The 17,191-nt window shown below is 50.4% G+C and overlaps 1 protein-coding gene across 2 annotated transcripts; it reads left to right on the top strand.

The window, feature by feature from the left end:
• The first annotated feature begins 2,021 nt into the window (after positions 1 to 2,021).
• Positions 2,022 to 7,823, top strand: LOC123090735 (hydroxyproline O-galactosyltransferase GALT5). 2 transcript variants are annotated; one of them, XM_044512071.1, is made up of 7 exons: positions 2,026 to 3,041; positions 5,021 to 5,253; positions 5,461 to 5,742; positions 5,832 to 5,960; positions 6,076 to 6,249; positions 6,823 to 6,930; positions 7,293 to 7,823. In XM_044512071.1, the coding sequence occupies exons 1-7, from the start codon at positions 2,327 to 2,329 to the stop codon at positions 7,506 to 7,508; spliced, it is 1,857 nt and encodes a 618-aa protein (XP_044368006.1). In that variant the 5' UTR covers positions 2,026 to 2,326; the 3' UTR covers positions 7,509 to 7,823. The 2 variants fall into 2 exon arrangements, with proteins under 2 accessions (XP_044368007.1, XP_044368006.1); XM_044512072.1 differs by lacking the exons at positions 6,823 to 6,930; positions 7,293 to 7,823 and adding an exon at positions 6,576 to 6,815 and having other exon boundaries at positions 2,022 to 3,041.
• The last annotated feature ends 9,368 nt before the right edge of the window (positions 7,824 to 17,191 follow it).

Genomic DNA, 17,191 nt, shown 5'->3' with positions numbered 1-17,191 from the left:
CTCATCTGCGAGGAAGTCGGTCAACCCGGCAAATGGTATTGGTCACACTCATCTGCGAGGAGTCGGTCAACCCGGCATTTGCAATGAATTGCATGAACTCTGAATGAAAACTGGCATCGTTCATGAAAGCATTGTGTGGCAATTTGCATGGCCGGACCTCTGTCCTACGCGGAATGTTAAGGTCACAGTCCGGGGCATCCCCGGTGATCCCCTTGGGACTCTGGCTCAAAGAACTTCTCTGAAAGAATTTATTTTCCCAAGAACAAATTTCTGAAATTTTTGGACCATAAAAGGTGTCAACAAAAGTTTACAAGATTGATAGGAACTACTCATATGAATGTGTAGAGGCTAATCAAGCATTCAAACTACTTGGAACTCAAAGAATTCAACATGCAAGCTCATTTTCAGTAGCACCAAGAGCAGCTAATTATGCATAGTATAATCCACAAAAACAAAAACCAAGTGGAGCAATCGATGAGTCACATACCAAGGAGAAATCCCCCAAATAGTTTCAAAAACAGAGCTTCGAGCAAAGAGATCGAAAATCTCAGTTTTGAGAGCAAGAACACGAGGGAGAGAGCAATCGGGATTTTTTTTTCTGGAGGTAAGAGATAAAGTGACCTAAATGGATAGTGAGGCAGTCAGTAGACCTTCAAATTCTCGAGCTCTTCCTTTTGATGAACTTCCTCGACAGTCCGACGATGTGTTGAGGTGGCGCCTCCACCCGCTCCGCCCGCTTGCCACGGTGATGGAGCAGTGTGAAGAACACGATGGCGTTGACGTATCTCTGCCCTTGCAGGCGTCTGTGGTCGATGGAGATGAGTTAAAGACAAGGTAGATGAGGCCGTTGGGTGATAAAAGTTGCACTACCATTGAGGTCTCCGGTCAACTTCTGCTTCCCCTTTCAGGTAATAGCCAACATGCCCTTGCGCGCCTTCGCCGGAATCTCTGACCATCGTCGTAGGATGGCGTAGCCCTGTGGTTCTTTAGATCCGGCCCTGACAACCACCCCATCATGATTTCTAGGAGAGATAGGAGAGGGGATGGGATGAGGTGTGGCGCCGGTCCGGGGAAGCATAGGAAACGGGATGGTGGCGCTCCATGGGAGAGGAGGAATGGAACGTGGGGAGGGCTCCACAAACGGGGAGGCATGTATAGACCACAATAAGAAGGCGGTGTCTGGGGTCCTCGCTTGATTACCTACCATGATTGATTCCTTCCCAAGAATTTATTGTTTACCATTCTTACCAAAGAAGAAATTGATTGTCGTCCGGAAATTTAGTGCATTGCCAAAGAAATGATTAATTACTACCAAAGAGTGATCTGATTGCCAAAAATGAAAGCGTAGGAGGGGGTCGGTTGGACGAAGCGTGGGGGACATAAGAGGGGAAAGGGAACGCTACGTTTCTTTTAGGTAGTAGAGATTTCATGATGAATCTAATTATGCCAATTTGATGCTATGGATTTTGATATACTTCTCTACTAATTTGATCAAACCTTTATTCGCAAAAACAATTTGATCAAACCTAAAGAGGTTTGGCTTTTAGAAAAAACTAATAGACCTTCTATTTTGAAACAGTGAGTAAGAAATTTACAGAGACCCAACAACACTAACGGCGCAGCAAAACGCGTCCAACCCTTTCAGTGCGGGATTAAACGGCGAAAAGGCGTACATTTGTACACCGAGGGGGTAGAAAATAAATGAAACTGTCGTAATCCATTTCGCTGTCAAACTTAATAAGTACTTAACCCTCGCTAGCTGCAGATATGCTGGGGAACAGAGGGCAGAAAGCTGGGGGGGCTGGTGCTGACTAGATCCTGCCCAAGTTGCCTCCTGGATATGTCTCGTGCTTACGATTGCAACTACGCTTTCGTGAGAGATTGCTTTATGGGAAACAACTGCCCAGATTGTGCGCAATCAGCCGCACTACGTACCCCCCAATCTTCAACGTGTCAACAGATGTGGAAGTGTACGATGTATGCTTAGCCCTCCAAGCAAAAGCAACATTTTTGAGTGCACGCACGCACACACACAAGGCAAGCAGCAATGGCCGGAGCTGAGCGGGGCAGCGGCAATTAACGGCGCAATTAACAATCTCCAAAGAAACGCCGCACGCCACGGCCGTGCGCCCGCCGTATCGTCGGCGGGCAAACCGGGGTAGGAAATGGGTATCTCGTAGTAATAATCTCCTGCCGTCTTAAACCCCGGGGAAAGTTCCAACCTTTCCCTCCTCGGAGCAAGCTCCAAACGTAACCGACGAAGAAGCCGCACGACGCGACGCGGGCAGCCGGCCGGCCAGCGGCGTCCCACCAGAGACAGCGAGACATGCGCCGGCCGCGCCGCCCCGCCGCCGGGCTCCGGCCGCTGCTGCTGCTGCTCCTGCCCGCCGCCGCGCTCCTCTACGCCGCCGCGCTCTCCCTCCGCTACCCCGGCCGCCCCCTCGGCCCCACCACCGTCTCCGTCGCCCTCACCGCCGCCGAGGCCACCGGCTCCGACGTCGCCCGTCCGCGGCTCCCCACCCCGGCGTCCCCGCGCAACAGGCGCCGCCTCGACGTCTCCCGGATCGACGTGCGCGCGCTGGACGCCGGCACGCCGCTGCACGCGGCGGCCGCCCGCGCGTTCCGCGACGGCGCACGCCTCCTCCGCGACGCCCTCTCCGCCTCCTCATCCTCCGCCGCGACGCCCTCCCCGTGCCCCGCGCCGCCGCGGTGCCCGACCTCCGTCGCGCGGCCCGCCGACACGCTCCGGGCCGCCGGCGCGCCCCGCGCCCTCGCCCTGCAATGCGGGCTGGCGCTGGGGTCCCACGTCACGGTGGTGGCCCGGCCGCGGCGGGTGCCCGGCGAAGGCGGCCTGGCGCAGTTCGCGGTGGAGCTGCGGGGCGCGGGGGACGGGGACGCCGCCACCACCATCCTCCACCTCAACCCGCGCCTCCGGGGCGACTGGAGCGGCCGCCCCGTCGTCGAGCTCAACACCCGCTTCCGCGGCCAGTGGGGCCCCGCGCTCCGCTGCGAGGGCTGGCGCCGCTCCGACGAGGACACCGGTGCGTCACCTGCTCTGCATACTCTCACTCAATTTTCACCTGCAAATTTCACCCCTGATTACATTCCACGGTGACACATACTATCAAACATTTTCGTTAGCAGCAGTACACACGCACAGCAGGATCACTGCAGTTGTTAGTACTCCTACTAATTACCAACCAATCTGTGGGGAGCTCTAATGCTCTAGGCTATACATATATTAGTACCACCACTAGTGCATATGTGCTGGTAAATGGTAATTAACCAAGTGGCCTGTACATACGATCTGCATTCAGTGTCATGTTTCGTGATCGGTGCTTAACCTCATTGGGGCTCCATCGCAGTACCATGTTTGGTGAAACGGCTCTAGGTTCCTTTTGGAAAATTTCAATGATTTCGTAGCATTTGTCCTGTGCAGCGCAAAAGCGCGCTGTTCTCAGAAAGTGCAGCATCCTCACTCGCCATGTTTGATAACTGTACTGCCATCGCTATACCGCTGTTTGATCCATCCATGGCCCATTTCAGCATTTCCAAAGTTAATAAGAACAGGGGAGAAAAATGAGTGTATTCGAGCTTTGCGGAGTGATCCAGGGATTTTTGCTGGATGTTTCCGGCAGTGAAACAAGATCCTTCAGTTGATTCATGCACGTAGATTAGACTGACCATTCATTCGCATATTTTGGCACGTTGAATATGTTTCGGAAAGTGTAGCATCCTCACTCGCCATGTTTGATAACTATACCACTGATCTTGATCCATGGCCCTTGGCCCTTGGCATTGATGTACACCGTGCCGTTTCAACATATCCAAAGGTAACAACAAGAGGGGAGAACTACGAGTGTATTCGAGTTTTGAGGAGTAATCTAGGGATTTTTGCTGGATGTCAGTTTTTGCAACAGTGAAACAATTGAATGTGTCCAAAGAATCTGTAAGGCATAGTAACTGTTTACGGAGGAGTCAGGTAATTTTCTTTGAAGATACACGAGGACATGAACCTGGGTGGTGGGATTGTACATTCACTCCCCCACTGAGTTAGGTTCAGCAGACCTATTTGCCTTGATATAGATGACACGCCCGAATATCCATTTCAGCTCCCGAGCTCATCTGATCTCGGTGTGTTTTGATAAAATGTAGAATTGCCTCCTTGCCTCCTTTGTGTTGAGGACCCATATAGACACCTTACGTTTTTACCGGTTACTATTGCATCATATGGAAAATGAACTTGTGACGTTGTCACATTTAGTATAGGTCATCCTTGGTTCTGGATAGTCTCTTTGTTTTCCTAACAGCAGTCTTCGTGCTCTCATTTCCAACTGTATGATACCCGCTAAATGCTTATATTTCTCCTCCGTGTGAATAGATAGGAGGATTTCAAGATGCTCAATTTTGAACTCTGAAGTTCTGAACTGTTGCAGATGCTCAATTTTCAACCTTGAATTTCAAGACCTGTTGTTTTTAACCTGAACTTGCCAAGCTTTACATAACCTCCAAGATCCCATTTCAGATAGTTTTGAGCTGACTCGGATGGCAGGTGGCTGACAACTGTATTTATCATCTAAAAAAACCTAAGTAGATTGATGATCAGCAGTGGATGCTATACCATTACTAGATCATCCATACCCTGTCATATTACTCACACCGACAAATTTTGATGGCAAATTTCATCCATTTTCTACTTTGGCTTTGGTAACTAAAATAGTACTAGAGGACAATAACATGTGCGGTACTGCTGCCTGACCTCTCCTAATATAGTTTGATTATATTTGGTATTTACATGGTTCCTATGGATATCCATTTGATGGAATATCTATTTGATGGCCTGATGATAAATTCCTTGCAAATGCTTTAGGGCTGGTGATTCCCACCGGACGTCCATTTAGTATTTACATTACTAATAAGAGAGCTCTACTAATAATTTGAGCTGAGAAAATGTTTAACATGTGGTAGATTATCTGGTGATCATCGCAAGATTTTCTTATATTGCTTTCATGTGGCGCAGTTGATGGATTGGTGACATGTGAGCAATGGACCTGGAACACTGGTGGTACACTTGAGGAGTTGAAGAGTATGTTGCTGCGTAACCGTGTTGCTGGACAGAGCAGCAGGGGTTTGATAGATTGGCCTTATCCTTTTGTGGAGGGTGAATTATTTGCTCTAACAATAAGCTCCGGCTTGGAAGGTTATCATGTTCAAGTTGATGGGAGGCATGTCGCGTCTTTTCCTTATCGTGTTGTAAGTAGTGTTTCCTTCTGCAGTTGTCCTACAATGTGTGCTTCTATACTTCCTAGCTGGAACCTGTGCACATCTTTGCTGTGGTTAGGATGTAGATTAGCATTTCAAATGAAAATGTGGTTAGGACGTAGATCAGCTCCTCCCCACTGTTATTTTGGCAAGATTTGCTGATGCGCCAATTCATTGATTACCATTTGTTCTTTCAAGGGCTTTGACCTCGAGGATGTCGCTACGGTGCAAGCAAATGGTGATATTGAGGTTGAATCAATGTTTGCCGGTACATTACCTGCGGTCCATCCTAACATCTTGCAAAGAAATCTGGAGTTGCTGTCCGAACTGAAAGCCCCTCCACCTGAAGAACCTGTGGAGCTGTTCATAGGCATCCTTTCAGCAGGAAGCCACTTCACCGAGCGCATGGCTGTGAGGAGATCATGGATGTCTGCAGTTCGAAATTCATCAAGTACCATGGCTCGGTTTTTTGTCGCCTTGGTAATTTATTGTCTCGCCGTTTAGTTCCGGCAGCTTTCTTTCCCTTCTTCTCATGACAAGATATATAACCAAACCATGTTTCAGGGCAGAATGGAAGAAGGGAAGTTAATGAAGATTTGAAGAAAGAAGCGGATTTCTTCGGGGACATTATCATTGTGCCCTTTGTGGATAGCTACGACCTGGTTGTTCTGAAGACTGTTGCCATCTGCGAGTATGCGGTATGTAGCATAAGGGGTGGATTTAACATTGTCACACTGACTTTAAATTACCTTTTGGACAGTTCTTATGCAATCTCAATGTTCTTTTTAATTTATTTATACTTTGTCCTTGAAGGCTCGTGTTGTTGCTGCGAGGTATGTCATGAAGTGCGATGATGATACCTTTGTTAGGCTTGATTCAGTCATGGCTGAAATCAAGAAAATCCCAGAAGATAAAAGCTTCTACATGGGGAACATGAACTACTACCACAGACCACTCCGAGAAGGAAAATGGGCCGTCTCATACGAGGTGAAGTGAACTACTGCATTTTTCTCCTGTTTCTGCAAATCTCATCGGCAAATGTTATCTTGAAATTACACAGATTGACTACTTGCATCTCTTTTTACTCAAGTGATCAAAAGTAATTAAATGCTCACGTCCTGTGACAACATCCATAACGATGAACAGTATCTCCCAGAAAGACAAACCAGTACATAGGAGCTGCATTAAGTTTCATCAGAAAGAAGATACCAAACCAGTGTTGTACAAACTTTTTGTCGACCGCGTCAATTTCAGACGATTACTGCTCATGAACAGCATTGTTTTTGTGTCGCCACTCATCAGTCCTATTACAGTTCCTGGACTTAGCAACACAGACAGCGTGTTCATGTTCCTGATGTGCCAAATAATGGTACATGAGAACCACATGATTACATGAACGACTGGTATGCGCTGCCCACATGAATATGTTTATTGTCTCATGTAATCATGCTGGCTAACTACATTCGTTCGTTAGCGCAATCATTGGCGCGCCATCATTATTGACCTCGTCCTGTGCCGCCGCGCTGACCTCTTTGGTGACATTCCCCGCTCAAATTCCAGGAGTGGCCCAGGGACACCTACCCGACGTACGCCGACGGCGCTGGCTACATTGTTTCTTCCGACATCGCCGGCTTCGTCGCGTCGGAGATGGAGAAGGGCAGGCTGAATGTAAGCCCTCCGCACCTAAAACACCTTTCATCCTCTGTGTTTCATTCCATGTCAGTTATCAAGTGGCATTTGGGAATGTGATCCCATGTAGTGACTGCATCTCACATTCCACATTCCACACAAGCACTCGAGAGCCAGGCACCATCTGGCTGGGCTGGTTTAAAGTTTGGTGCTATGAATGATGCCGATTCTGATCGAAAATCGGGGGCCCAATCACGCGTGGGCCGAAAAGATGGCCCATGCCACACCACACCACACCAGAAAAGCCAAAAGTTGTATCCGTTCATCCATCAATCATCAATACATAGTACATCACCTTGTATTAACAAACGAATGATTGCGCTCTGCTTTGGCCATGGCAGCTGTTCAAGATGGAGGACGTGAGCGTGGGCATGTGGGTGGGGCAGCTCGACGCCGGCGGCGGCACCGGCGGCGTGGAGTACGTCCACGGCGCGGGGTTCTGCCAGGCGGGGTGCGCCGACGACTACCTGACGGCGCACTACCAGTCGCCGGGGCAGATGCTGTGCCTCTGGGAGAAGCTGCGGCAGGGCAGGCCGCAGTGCTGCAACGCCGGATGACATGGCATGGCACACAGCTCTTGCCACCGTGGGAGGGACGATCCAAGCTCATTTTTCAGGGGAGGTTGGGTATGACGTATGAGCTGAGCAGCAGCCTTAGGCAGCAGTGGAACCTGACAGGTTTAAGTTAATTACTACTCACTTGCACCGCCTCACCTCACAGCTCACATGTGATGTATGCACATAATCAGCCAGGTAGTGGTACAAACATTAGTTACCCCGTCAGGTCAGGTCAGGTCGATAGTAACCTATATATACTTACCAAATGATTATATACATGTTGTTATTATTATCATAATAAATAAACTAACTCTAGCCGGCTCTCCATGCTATTCATCATCATGATCGACGGTTGCACGTGATGAGTCCACAAGTAGCGCTGATCATATTTTGGCGCCAAGCCCATAACGCAGTAGAAAAGAATGTGCGTCTGTAAATTTAAGTAGGGATGCGGCCATGATCGGTCGACATGTGGTTGGGTTGTGGGGCAGCGGCGACATGCGCCGTGTGGGGGTGGTGGTGGTGGTGGTGGCAGGAGGGAATAGCACGCGCCGGAGTGCCGCTGCCGGTGCTGGTCGAGGTTGACCCTACTAACATGCGCCTCCTGCCTGCTGCGCTAGGCGTTTTGTCTGCGCCTCTGCTGCGGTTGTGTATACTACTCCCTCTGTAAACTAATATAAGAGTGTTTAGATCACTAAAGTAGTGATCTAAACGCTCTTATATTAATTTACGGAGGGAGTAGTATTTATTTAGTACTGCTGCTGTTATACTGTAGTACAACACTTCTCTTTCTGCTGCTGCTGCTGCTGCTCCTTGTGGTAAACTATGGTGGTCAGATACTAGGAGATGATCAAAGCGACATTGAACATGGCCATAATGTTGGCCCTCACGCGGTCACGCCCGCGTTAGCTTTTTTTTTTTTTTTTGAAAGATCCAGATCTATTGTAAAGGTTAACCAGAAGTACGAACCATCCCAATTATGAAAAAAAATTACATCCAGATCTCTGGACCACCGAACAACCACTCTAGTCGTCAAAAGAAGCCGCCGACGCCGGGCGCTATCACCATTCCCATACCGGTTTCATGCACGTACCCGTAAGGGCCAACCCAGGAGCCAACCCAGGAGCCGCAGTTTGATTCTTTGGCTCGGTTTGGAAAATCTGGCACCAAATTTCACCGTGACACCCCGTTTGCTTTTATTTATCTACCCTTGTCTGCTCATCGTTTTAATTGTAATAAATGTTGCCATAAGTACGACCCATTTGTGGAAAAAATTACCTCGAGATCTTTGGACCATGGAACTGTCGCCAAAACAAGCCGCTTACGCGGTGCTGTCACCGCTTCCATACCGGAGCCGGCCGACCTTGTCGATGACAGGCGAAAGAGGTTTCGTGCACGTACCCTTAAGGACCGGCCTGTTTTTGACTCCTTGACTCGATTTGGAAAATGTGGCACCAAATCTCACCGTCACGCCCCATTTTGCGTCCATTTACCCTTGTCTGCCCATCATCTCCGGTGAAGTGACGAGCAGTCGTTAGATCTGAAATTCAAGCCGGCCTTGCCCTTTCCTTTTCACCCCGTTCAATTTACCATGCATGCGTGGCCAAAAGCCAGCGGAGTTCTTCTCTCTCTCAAAAAAAAAAAAGCCAGCGGAGTTCTGAGCCTCTGATCGTCTCATCATGTGTTACGTGGACCTGGAGTCTTGGGAGCTGCTCTACTTCATCATGCATCCATGCTTGTGCTCGCGCACGGTGTGTGTGTATGGACAAGGGAGACGCGCCACCAACCTATCCGTAGACGCGGGTGGCCATGCTAGAAGGTATAATTTCAGTGGAATTTGGCACCTAGTAGTACAATGATTTAGTACACTGGACCTGCCGGTCTGGTGCTCGCACATGCTCTTTGCAACGTTCTCTTTGTAGCCCAATACAGATTAGAAACACAAATGTACAAGCAAAATGTCCGTACTTTCTCCATCTAGGTTTTACTAGCTTGCTCTCCGATGACCTCCTTGATCCAGGCAGCGGCGAAGCCAGCCTAAAAAATCCGTCGAGTTAATGCTATTTTTTTGAAAAATATTCTTCACAATATACAGTAAGTGTATGTTGTTCTTAGGCTATTTGTCTCAAAAGTTGTAGAGTCAACTGACCCCGCAGCTTACACATAGAGACGTTACTGGATTCAGGGATGATGACCATATGGCAATCAAGGGTAAAAAACAGGATCTAGGTTTTTGGCTGGCTGTTGTACCTTCGTGGGTTGAACACTCGATCAAATCTTCACCTCAAGAACTTCATTACGGATCAAAGTTTCCCAAGATGCTCACACTCGGTGACGATAGACCAAATTTGGGACGTGGGAAGATTTTGGCGGGCTAAAATTTCACCAAACCAACGAATTTTGGGCATCAACAATGCCTTCCCATCTGCCTCCCGCCATCAGTAAATTCGTCCTCTTGACTGTGCTCTGGAAAATTTGGGACGTGTGTAACCAAATGGTATTTAATGGTGTGTCTATCACATTCGGTCACCATTCACTTCATCATTGAGGAGCTTACAATTTGGTCTAATAGGCTAAAAACGCCTACACTACTGGATCATGCCAGATTGTGGCTTGATCACCTTTCCTCCCGCCTATCTTAGTGGATGTATGAAACGCTTGCAACACCCTTTGAAATATATTAAGGTGGAGAGCCTTTCCCTCTGGGTGACCATTTAAGAAAAAAAAATGACCTTATACTAAACTAGAATAGATAAATAAATTATATACCAAAAAATAGAATCATTGGGAAAAAATCATATACGAATACAACAATATAAATTTTATGGCATACAACTTATATTTTGCTAGTCAAATGTATGGTCAAAATTTGACACAAAATACGAGGAGAACCAATAAATCATAATACATCGAGCAATCATTATTGTGCTGCACATCTTTTTTTCGAAGGTATTACGAGAGTGCTTCCATAGGTCATGCCATGAGTACTCGGACCGCAAGGAAAGTAAGTAAGAGGACTGCTAGGTCAAGAGCATGAGAAAAAGGCTAAAAGCAAAAAAAAAAGGAAAAGCGATAAGTGACACTTGGGAAGCAAGGAATCAGGTGTTAGGAGCCACAGCGAGCTGATGACCGACCACCTAAAGACCATCGAGCATGCCACATCAAGCCAACCCCTGCCCCGCCGCCTACACAACAGATGACACCGCAGCAAAAAAACGCAAAGGATCTAAAGAGAGAGTTAGAAGCACGCCGTGGTGTCTCGGGCCGCCGACAGCGGAGAGGGAAGGGCCTGCCGCAGTTCGTTCCTCTCTTGAAACATGCTTTCACCCTGCTTTATAGGTACTAATAAAGCCAAATTCATTTGGGGCTATACTAATTCTAGGGAGAGCATTGCATGTGACAAAATAATATACTTTCTCCGTCTCAAAATAGGTGTCCCAATTTTTACTAGAGCTAGTGTAAAGTTGTATGAAGCTCGAGACATTTATTTTGGGACTGAGGAGGTTAACATTCCCGAAGCTACGAGCTATGGCCGCCCTGATCTCTAGAGCGGAAGACAAACTCCGCAAAAGCGGGGGTGAGCGCCAATGATCCATCACCAATCAGTCATACCCCCAATCACACGCCCAACAACCAAATCATCAGCAGCAGCGTCAGCTTGCTTGACTGAACAAAATGGACGCGCGCTAGCTTTATTTAGGCTTTTAGCATTGCCAGCGCACAGCAGCACGGCGCCACGAGCTAAACTACAAGCACAAGCAGCACTATAAAAATTATCAGGTCAAAAAGGCCTCCCCTTCTCCCCGAACGCACGGCAGCAGTTGTTTAACAGTCCCAGCCTTTGACTTTGACTTCTGGCCAAGAGAGAAAAAAGCAGTACTACTGCCCTCTGGTGGGGTAAAAAAGCAACAGTCTTTCATTTATTACCGCTACTACTACAGGGGGTTATGGTGGGCCCGCGGCGTCAGCGTCCTCGATGAGGGACGATGCACGCACGCACGGCCTCCACTGCTGCGCCCTCGAAGCCCCGCTGACCTACCGCCGTCGTCCTGGTCGTCGGAGGAAAGGGAGAGAGAGGCCACTGACGGATTTAAAATTCTCTGCCCGATTTTCTGCCAGGCTGCCTGCAGAGTATCCACTACCGCCACCACTACCATCGATCCGCCGTCTGGCCGTCTCGTGCTCCTGTGCTCGATTTTGGGGAGAAATGGGACGTGGAGACGGAGCCCGCGCCGGCCAAGGGGAGGTTGACCCCGCCGCTGCTATTCTCTGCTTGCGTACATTGTTCTTCTTGTATGGTACGCGCGCGGCTATGCAGACGCAGGGTCTACTGCTACTGCTATTGCTACTGCTACTGCTTATGGGGAGCCACGCTGATGCGGCCGGCCAAAGCCATTATATCACAGTGCAAAACGAATCTGATGCTGCCACCGTTACAGGAACACAATTGCGGTGGCAGTTTCAAGATCGCGCCGCCGCGAAAGAAAGGGATTCGATCAGGCCAACTCCACCGCGCGACCATATCCTGTCCGGACCCGTCCGTTTGAGGTAAAAACGGATAAACCAGACGGCCTAGCGCGCGGTAGCAAACGGACATTTGTCCGTTTTGTGTCCATTTTTAACCCATCCGCGGCCCAAGTTTGCGCCGCTTTTGGGGCGAAACGGATAGCGCGCGGACGGGCGGGACGCGCACGCTTGTCCGCCCCTGGCCCGCATATCGGTGAAAGAAAGCAACCCCCTTCCCCTCCCCGGGCCCCTTTGGCGCCATTCCCCCCAAACCTTCCCTCGTCCTGCCCGTCCCACTCTCTCCCCCGTCCATGGCCGATGCCCAGCCGAACTCCGGCGGGCTGCTGGCCGCCGACCCGCCCGGAATGGCCAAGAAAAAGAAGGGTAAGGCGCCAAGGAAGCCGCGGTCAGAGTGCACGCCGGAGGAGATCGCAAAGTTGGACGCAGAAACGGCGAAGAGGAGGAGCCAGAGGGCGGTCGCCAAGAACAACGTCGCCGCGGCCAGGAGAGCCGCCGAGCACGCTGCGATTGAGGCCGCGCGGCACAAGGCCGAGGTCGAGGAGAAGGAGGCCATCATCAGCAAAGCGCACGCCCTTCTCATGCATGGCATTTGTCGCCCGCCCGGTTTCTCTAGAGGGGCCGTCGGTCCGGCGAGCACATGTTCGTCGGTCGCCCGGCCTCCGCATTGCCAGTCGTCGATGTCGCGGAGCACGCCCTTGTCGCCCGGCTTTCCTCCGCCAAGGCACAACAGCCAAACCCGTTTCGGGGGGTCGCCGGACATGAGCGTGATCGTGCCGTCCACACCACGCCCCTCGGCCATCATCGACCTCAATGTCACCCCTGGGTCCAGCAGCGGCGGTCGGCCGTCTGTCGAGATGCAAAGAAAGCAAGCACGACCGCCGTTTACCGGCACCATGCCGTCCCCCCGCGTCTTGTTCGACGAAATGCCAACACCAACGGCACCGGTCGACGACCCCTACTACGACTAGTTCATGGAGGAAGTGATCTATGAGGGAGGTCACGTCCCTGTCTACGACCCCGAGGAGACCCAAAGTCAGGATGGCCGCGGCCAGTTCACCGCCGGTGCAGATGGCGATGACTACGACCATGGCGACTCGTGGCATGAAGACGATGACATCTATGTCGAAGGTGATGAAGAAGAAATCAATGACGTTGACATTAGTGGCAAGCCATTGTTCATCGATGAGCTGACACAAAGAGCGGAAGCACAAAAAAAGAGGAAGAGCATTCGCACGGGTTCATACACACAAGATGAAGACAAGTTGATTTGCCAAGCTTGGATGGAGATTAGCCAAGATCCAAGGACCGGCACGCAACAAAAGGGTATTGTTTTTTGGACGAGAGTCCACAAAACATTCCATGAAAGGAAGTTGTTTGAGCCCTACCAATTTGAAAGCAAACATGGCGTCGGTTCGATTCAAAAGAGATGGTTGTTCATACAACAAGAGTGCAACAAGTATCAAACCGCATTCGAAAGCGTTCAAGCATGACCCGTGAGTGGTACCGGCGTTGGGGGCATGGTATGCTCTCCTTCCTTGCCCTTTCCTTGCTACGGCCATGAGACTTCGGCCTTGTACATGGTTGCATGTTCACTTTGTTGTTGATCATATGGTGTAGGCATTTCAATCTTTGGAGGTATTCAAGGCCCGGCACAACGACAAGCCGTTCACTCTTACGCATTGTTGGACTATGATCAACAATTGTCCTAAGTTTAAGGACCAATACCGTGAGCTCCAAAGGGAGAGAGGCCTGAAGACGGCCAAGTTCGCCGGAGGTGGAGATGGCGAGGCGTTGAAGAGGCCGAGGGGCAAGACCAACTCCAAGGTTGACGACATTCGTGATGCCTTATCCATGGCATTGCATGACACTTTGCATGGCATGATGTCGCAAAAAGATGTGAGGGACGAGAAGAAGCGGCAAAGTAAGGACGAGCAAATGAAGCAATACCTAGAGCTCCAAACGAAGAAGCTTGAAATGGAGGAGGCGGCCAAGAGAAGGAAGATCGACATGGAGGAGGCGGCCCGGCAGAGGCAGCTCGACATCGAGGAGGCGGTCCGGCAAAGGCAACTCGACATCGAGGCCGACAACGTCAAGGCCAAGCAAAGACAGCTCGACATCGAGGCCACCAATGCCGCCACCAAAACGAAAGAGGTGGCCCTGGCGATCATGAGCGTGGACTTGTCGAAGATGAGCGAGAAGACGAGGGCCTGGTTCGAGGCCAGGTAGAAGGAGATGCTCGACGCCGACGGCCTGAACTAGGTCGTTCGATCGGCCGTGGCCGTTCTTTTTTGGAGGCTCGCATGGTTGCCCCCCGCCCCGCTGGACCGTTGGCCGTGTGCCGGCGAGAAAAATATTCATTTTGAAGGCCGGCTGTTTTGCCGGCCACTGGCTGTGTTACCGGCGAGGACAACCATTCATTTTGAAGGCCGGGCTGTGTTGCTGGCCGCTGGCTGATGCCGGCGATGGACGTGTAGGCCGCTGGCTTTGTTGCCGGCGTGCGTGATGAACTGCGGCCGTAGGGCTTGGCATTTGACATGTTTCTCTTTTTATTTTAAATGGACACGGACAGGATGGGGTAAAGGATGCGGCCGCGTGCTAGGCGCACGGCCACCGTATCCCCGGACACGACCCCATCCCACTGTCTAAAACGGACAAAATCCGGATAAAACGGACGTCCGTTTGGGATCGCGCGGTGAAGTTGACCTTAAGTACTTTTTTCTTTTTTATAAAGCTTTATTTATGGTAGGTCGTACGTAGTGCCTCCGTCGTCTTTGGTCCGGAGAATGGGATGGAGAGATCCCACGCGACACGAAACAGTCACACACGAACGAGGCTCCAGGGCTGGGCTGATGTGGATTTAGGATGCTACGAGGCCTAGACCTTTTTCTCTTCTTTTTTCTTCTTTTTGCGGGTGCCCTTTTCTGCTTCTTCATCGCCTAAAAAGGAGACGCCTGGGGATCATACGGAGTGCCCTCCACTCCACCCGCAGACAATCCTAGGCATCGGCATACGACCCTCGTAGCATTGACTGAATGGGAGGACTATTTATATTTATTAAAAAAAAGCCGCTCCAAGTACGCACACTCGAGGCTTTTTTTTTCTGGTAATACGTGTCTCATTCATATCATAAAGAACAAAGTACAAGTCACGTAAGAACCGACATGACAAAACTGAAGAGCAGAACATCTTTGAGCTTGACACTAACGCCCGTCACCTGCCTCCGGCACCACCACATCAGCCACCGAAAAAAAAGAATGACGTATCACCTCCTCACCCGAGCTCGACGCAGCTCCATCGCTGATATGCAGCTTTGCGGACCTCCAAGGTGGCTCACCAAAAGTGAAGTCATTGCCGTTGAACGAATCAGACCGGGGCAACACCCCGGACACGCCATCGAACTCCAGATCTAGCACCGCACCACGACTAAGACGCCGAAGGAGGAAACCATACCTGCCATCCACGAACCATGAACCCAGCACACGTTCCGTCTTCCAGATGTCGTCGATGCAGACCACAATCTGCATCTGCTCCTGGACTACCTCCCAAACTCCACGCCGACGCTGGAGCAAACGTCGTCGCAACGACGGAGCCCGAGGACACAGGTCCACCACGAGGATGCCGCCGCCGCCACGCCATCCTTGCTTGAACTTCTATACGCCAATCATCATGGCACCCAAGGCATTTCCGCTCTCGGACCTCTCTACGCGGAGTAGCAGTAGACCTAGTCACTCCGTGGGATTGGTCCACCGCTCTGCCTACCCTAAAACTCACGAAATGTCCAGTGTTACGTTTACACTCGAGATATTGTACGTATTGCCGCCTTCTTTGTGAAGAAAAAATGGCTTAGGTTTACCGAGGCAATCATCACTAGTACTCCTACATGCACATGGACTACTACGTACGCATGTCTCCCCTAGGCGACGGCTAGGGTTTTGACCTCCCCTCCGTGTTCACCTCGCCGCCGAGTCCTCAACAGAATCTCCCTAGAGTTCGACGACGCTAGTCTCAAGCCTACGCTATGGCATCTCCTTCGGATGCGTGATCTGCGACAAGTGGTGGTTCTTGGTGTGCAACCCAGTTGACCGAGATGATTTTTCTTCGGGCAGCTTGACATGGGAGAGGAAGAATCCGATGATCTGATAATCGACGAGGAGGACCTCGTGATCAATGAGTGTGTGTGTTGGCTTGCCGGAGCACATGTGCATACTAGATCTGGCCATGGGCAGCCCGGCCCGGTCGGCCCGACCCGGCCTTGTCCACGGGCCGGACTCGGGCCAGGCCCGGGCCCGCCATATTAGCGCATTAACGAAGAGGCCCGAGGTCCGGCGGGCTTTTACGCCGATGGGCCGGGCTTGGATAGGTATAGTGCATACTGAGAAATCTTTCAGCCAGGTGTCATTCTTGCATGGAATCCCGCACAGGAGGTGTTTTTCTGGCCGGTCGGCGCCATCCCTTCATGGTGCAGGCCTCTTGTTTCGATGACTGGGAATGTATCATCTATCATTGTTCATGGATTTTGTGGTTCTTGGCGGTGTTGCTTCTGTCGTATGACGGTTTGAGCCGTGCAGAGGACGCTAAGTTGGTGTAGTTTGTGTACATATAAATCTAGTTGCAAATTCACAAGCTCCCAGATGGCTATTGCAACGAGGATATTGTCAAGAAACTGATAAATATGGCTATTGCAAGGTATGACACATGCCATCCAACATACGGACTTGCCGGTCCTTGTTCAGTCGGACTCGTGTGAACATGGGCGGATCTAGAGGGTGGACAGGGTGGGCCACGGCCCACCCTCGGATTTCGGACCAGCCCATATACTACAGGAGGTAAAACTGTGAATAAAATAAAAGCCCAACACTCTCTTTTAACTAGGAAATTCGACACCGCACTGTGTGTGTGCTGATGTTCCGATCAGAAAGACACTCTACTCGTCCGCTGCTTCCTCCTGACTTTGCTACTACCTACAGCTCTTGCTACCCTCTCGCGGACTCTGACGCCCAATTACAACCGCTGATTTTCCAAAATCTCTTTGTCACGTTGATGCCCAATTACAATCTCATTGTCAGCACAAGAATATTTCTACAATGAAAGGATAACAGTGCCATGCCTTCTTATGAAAAAAAAATGTTCTTGTTACATAATACTATCAGATATTA

Source organism: Triticum aestivum, chromosome 4B, assembly GCF_018294505.1.
Source record: "Triticum aestivum cultivar Chinese Spring chromosome 4B, IWGSC CS RefSeq v2.1, whole genome shotgun sequence".
Taxonomy (NCBI): domain Eukaryota; kingdom Viridiplantae; phylum Streptophyta; class Magnoliopsida; order Poales; family Poaceae; genus Triticum; species Triticum aestivum.
The sequence above is the reverse complement of the archived record's forward strand: the minus strand, read 5'-3'. Positions and strand labels throughout refer to the sequence as shown.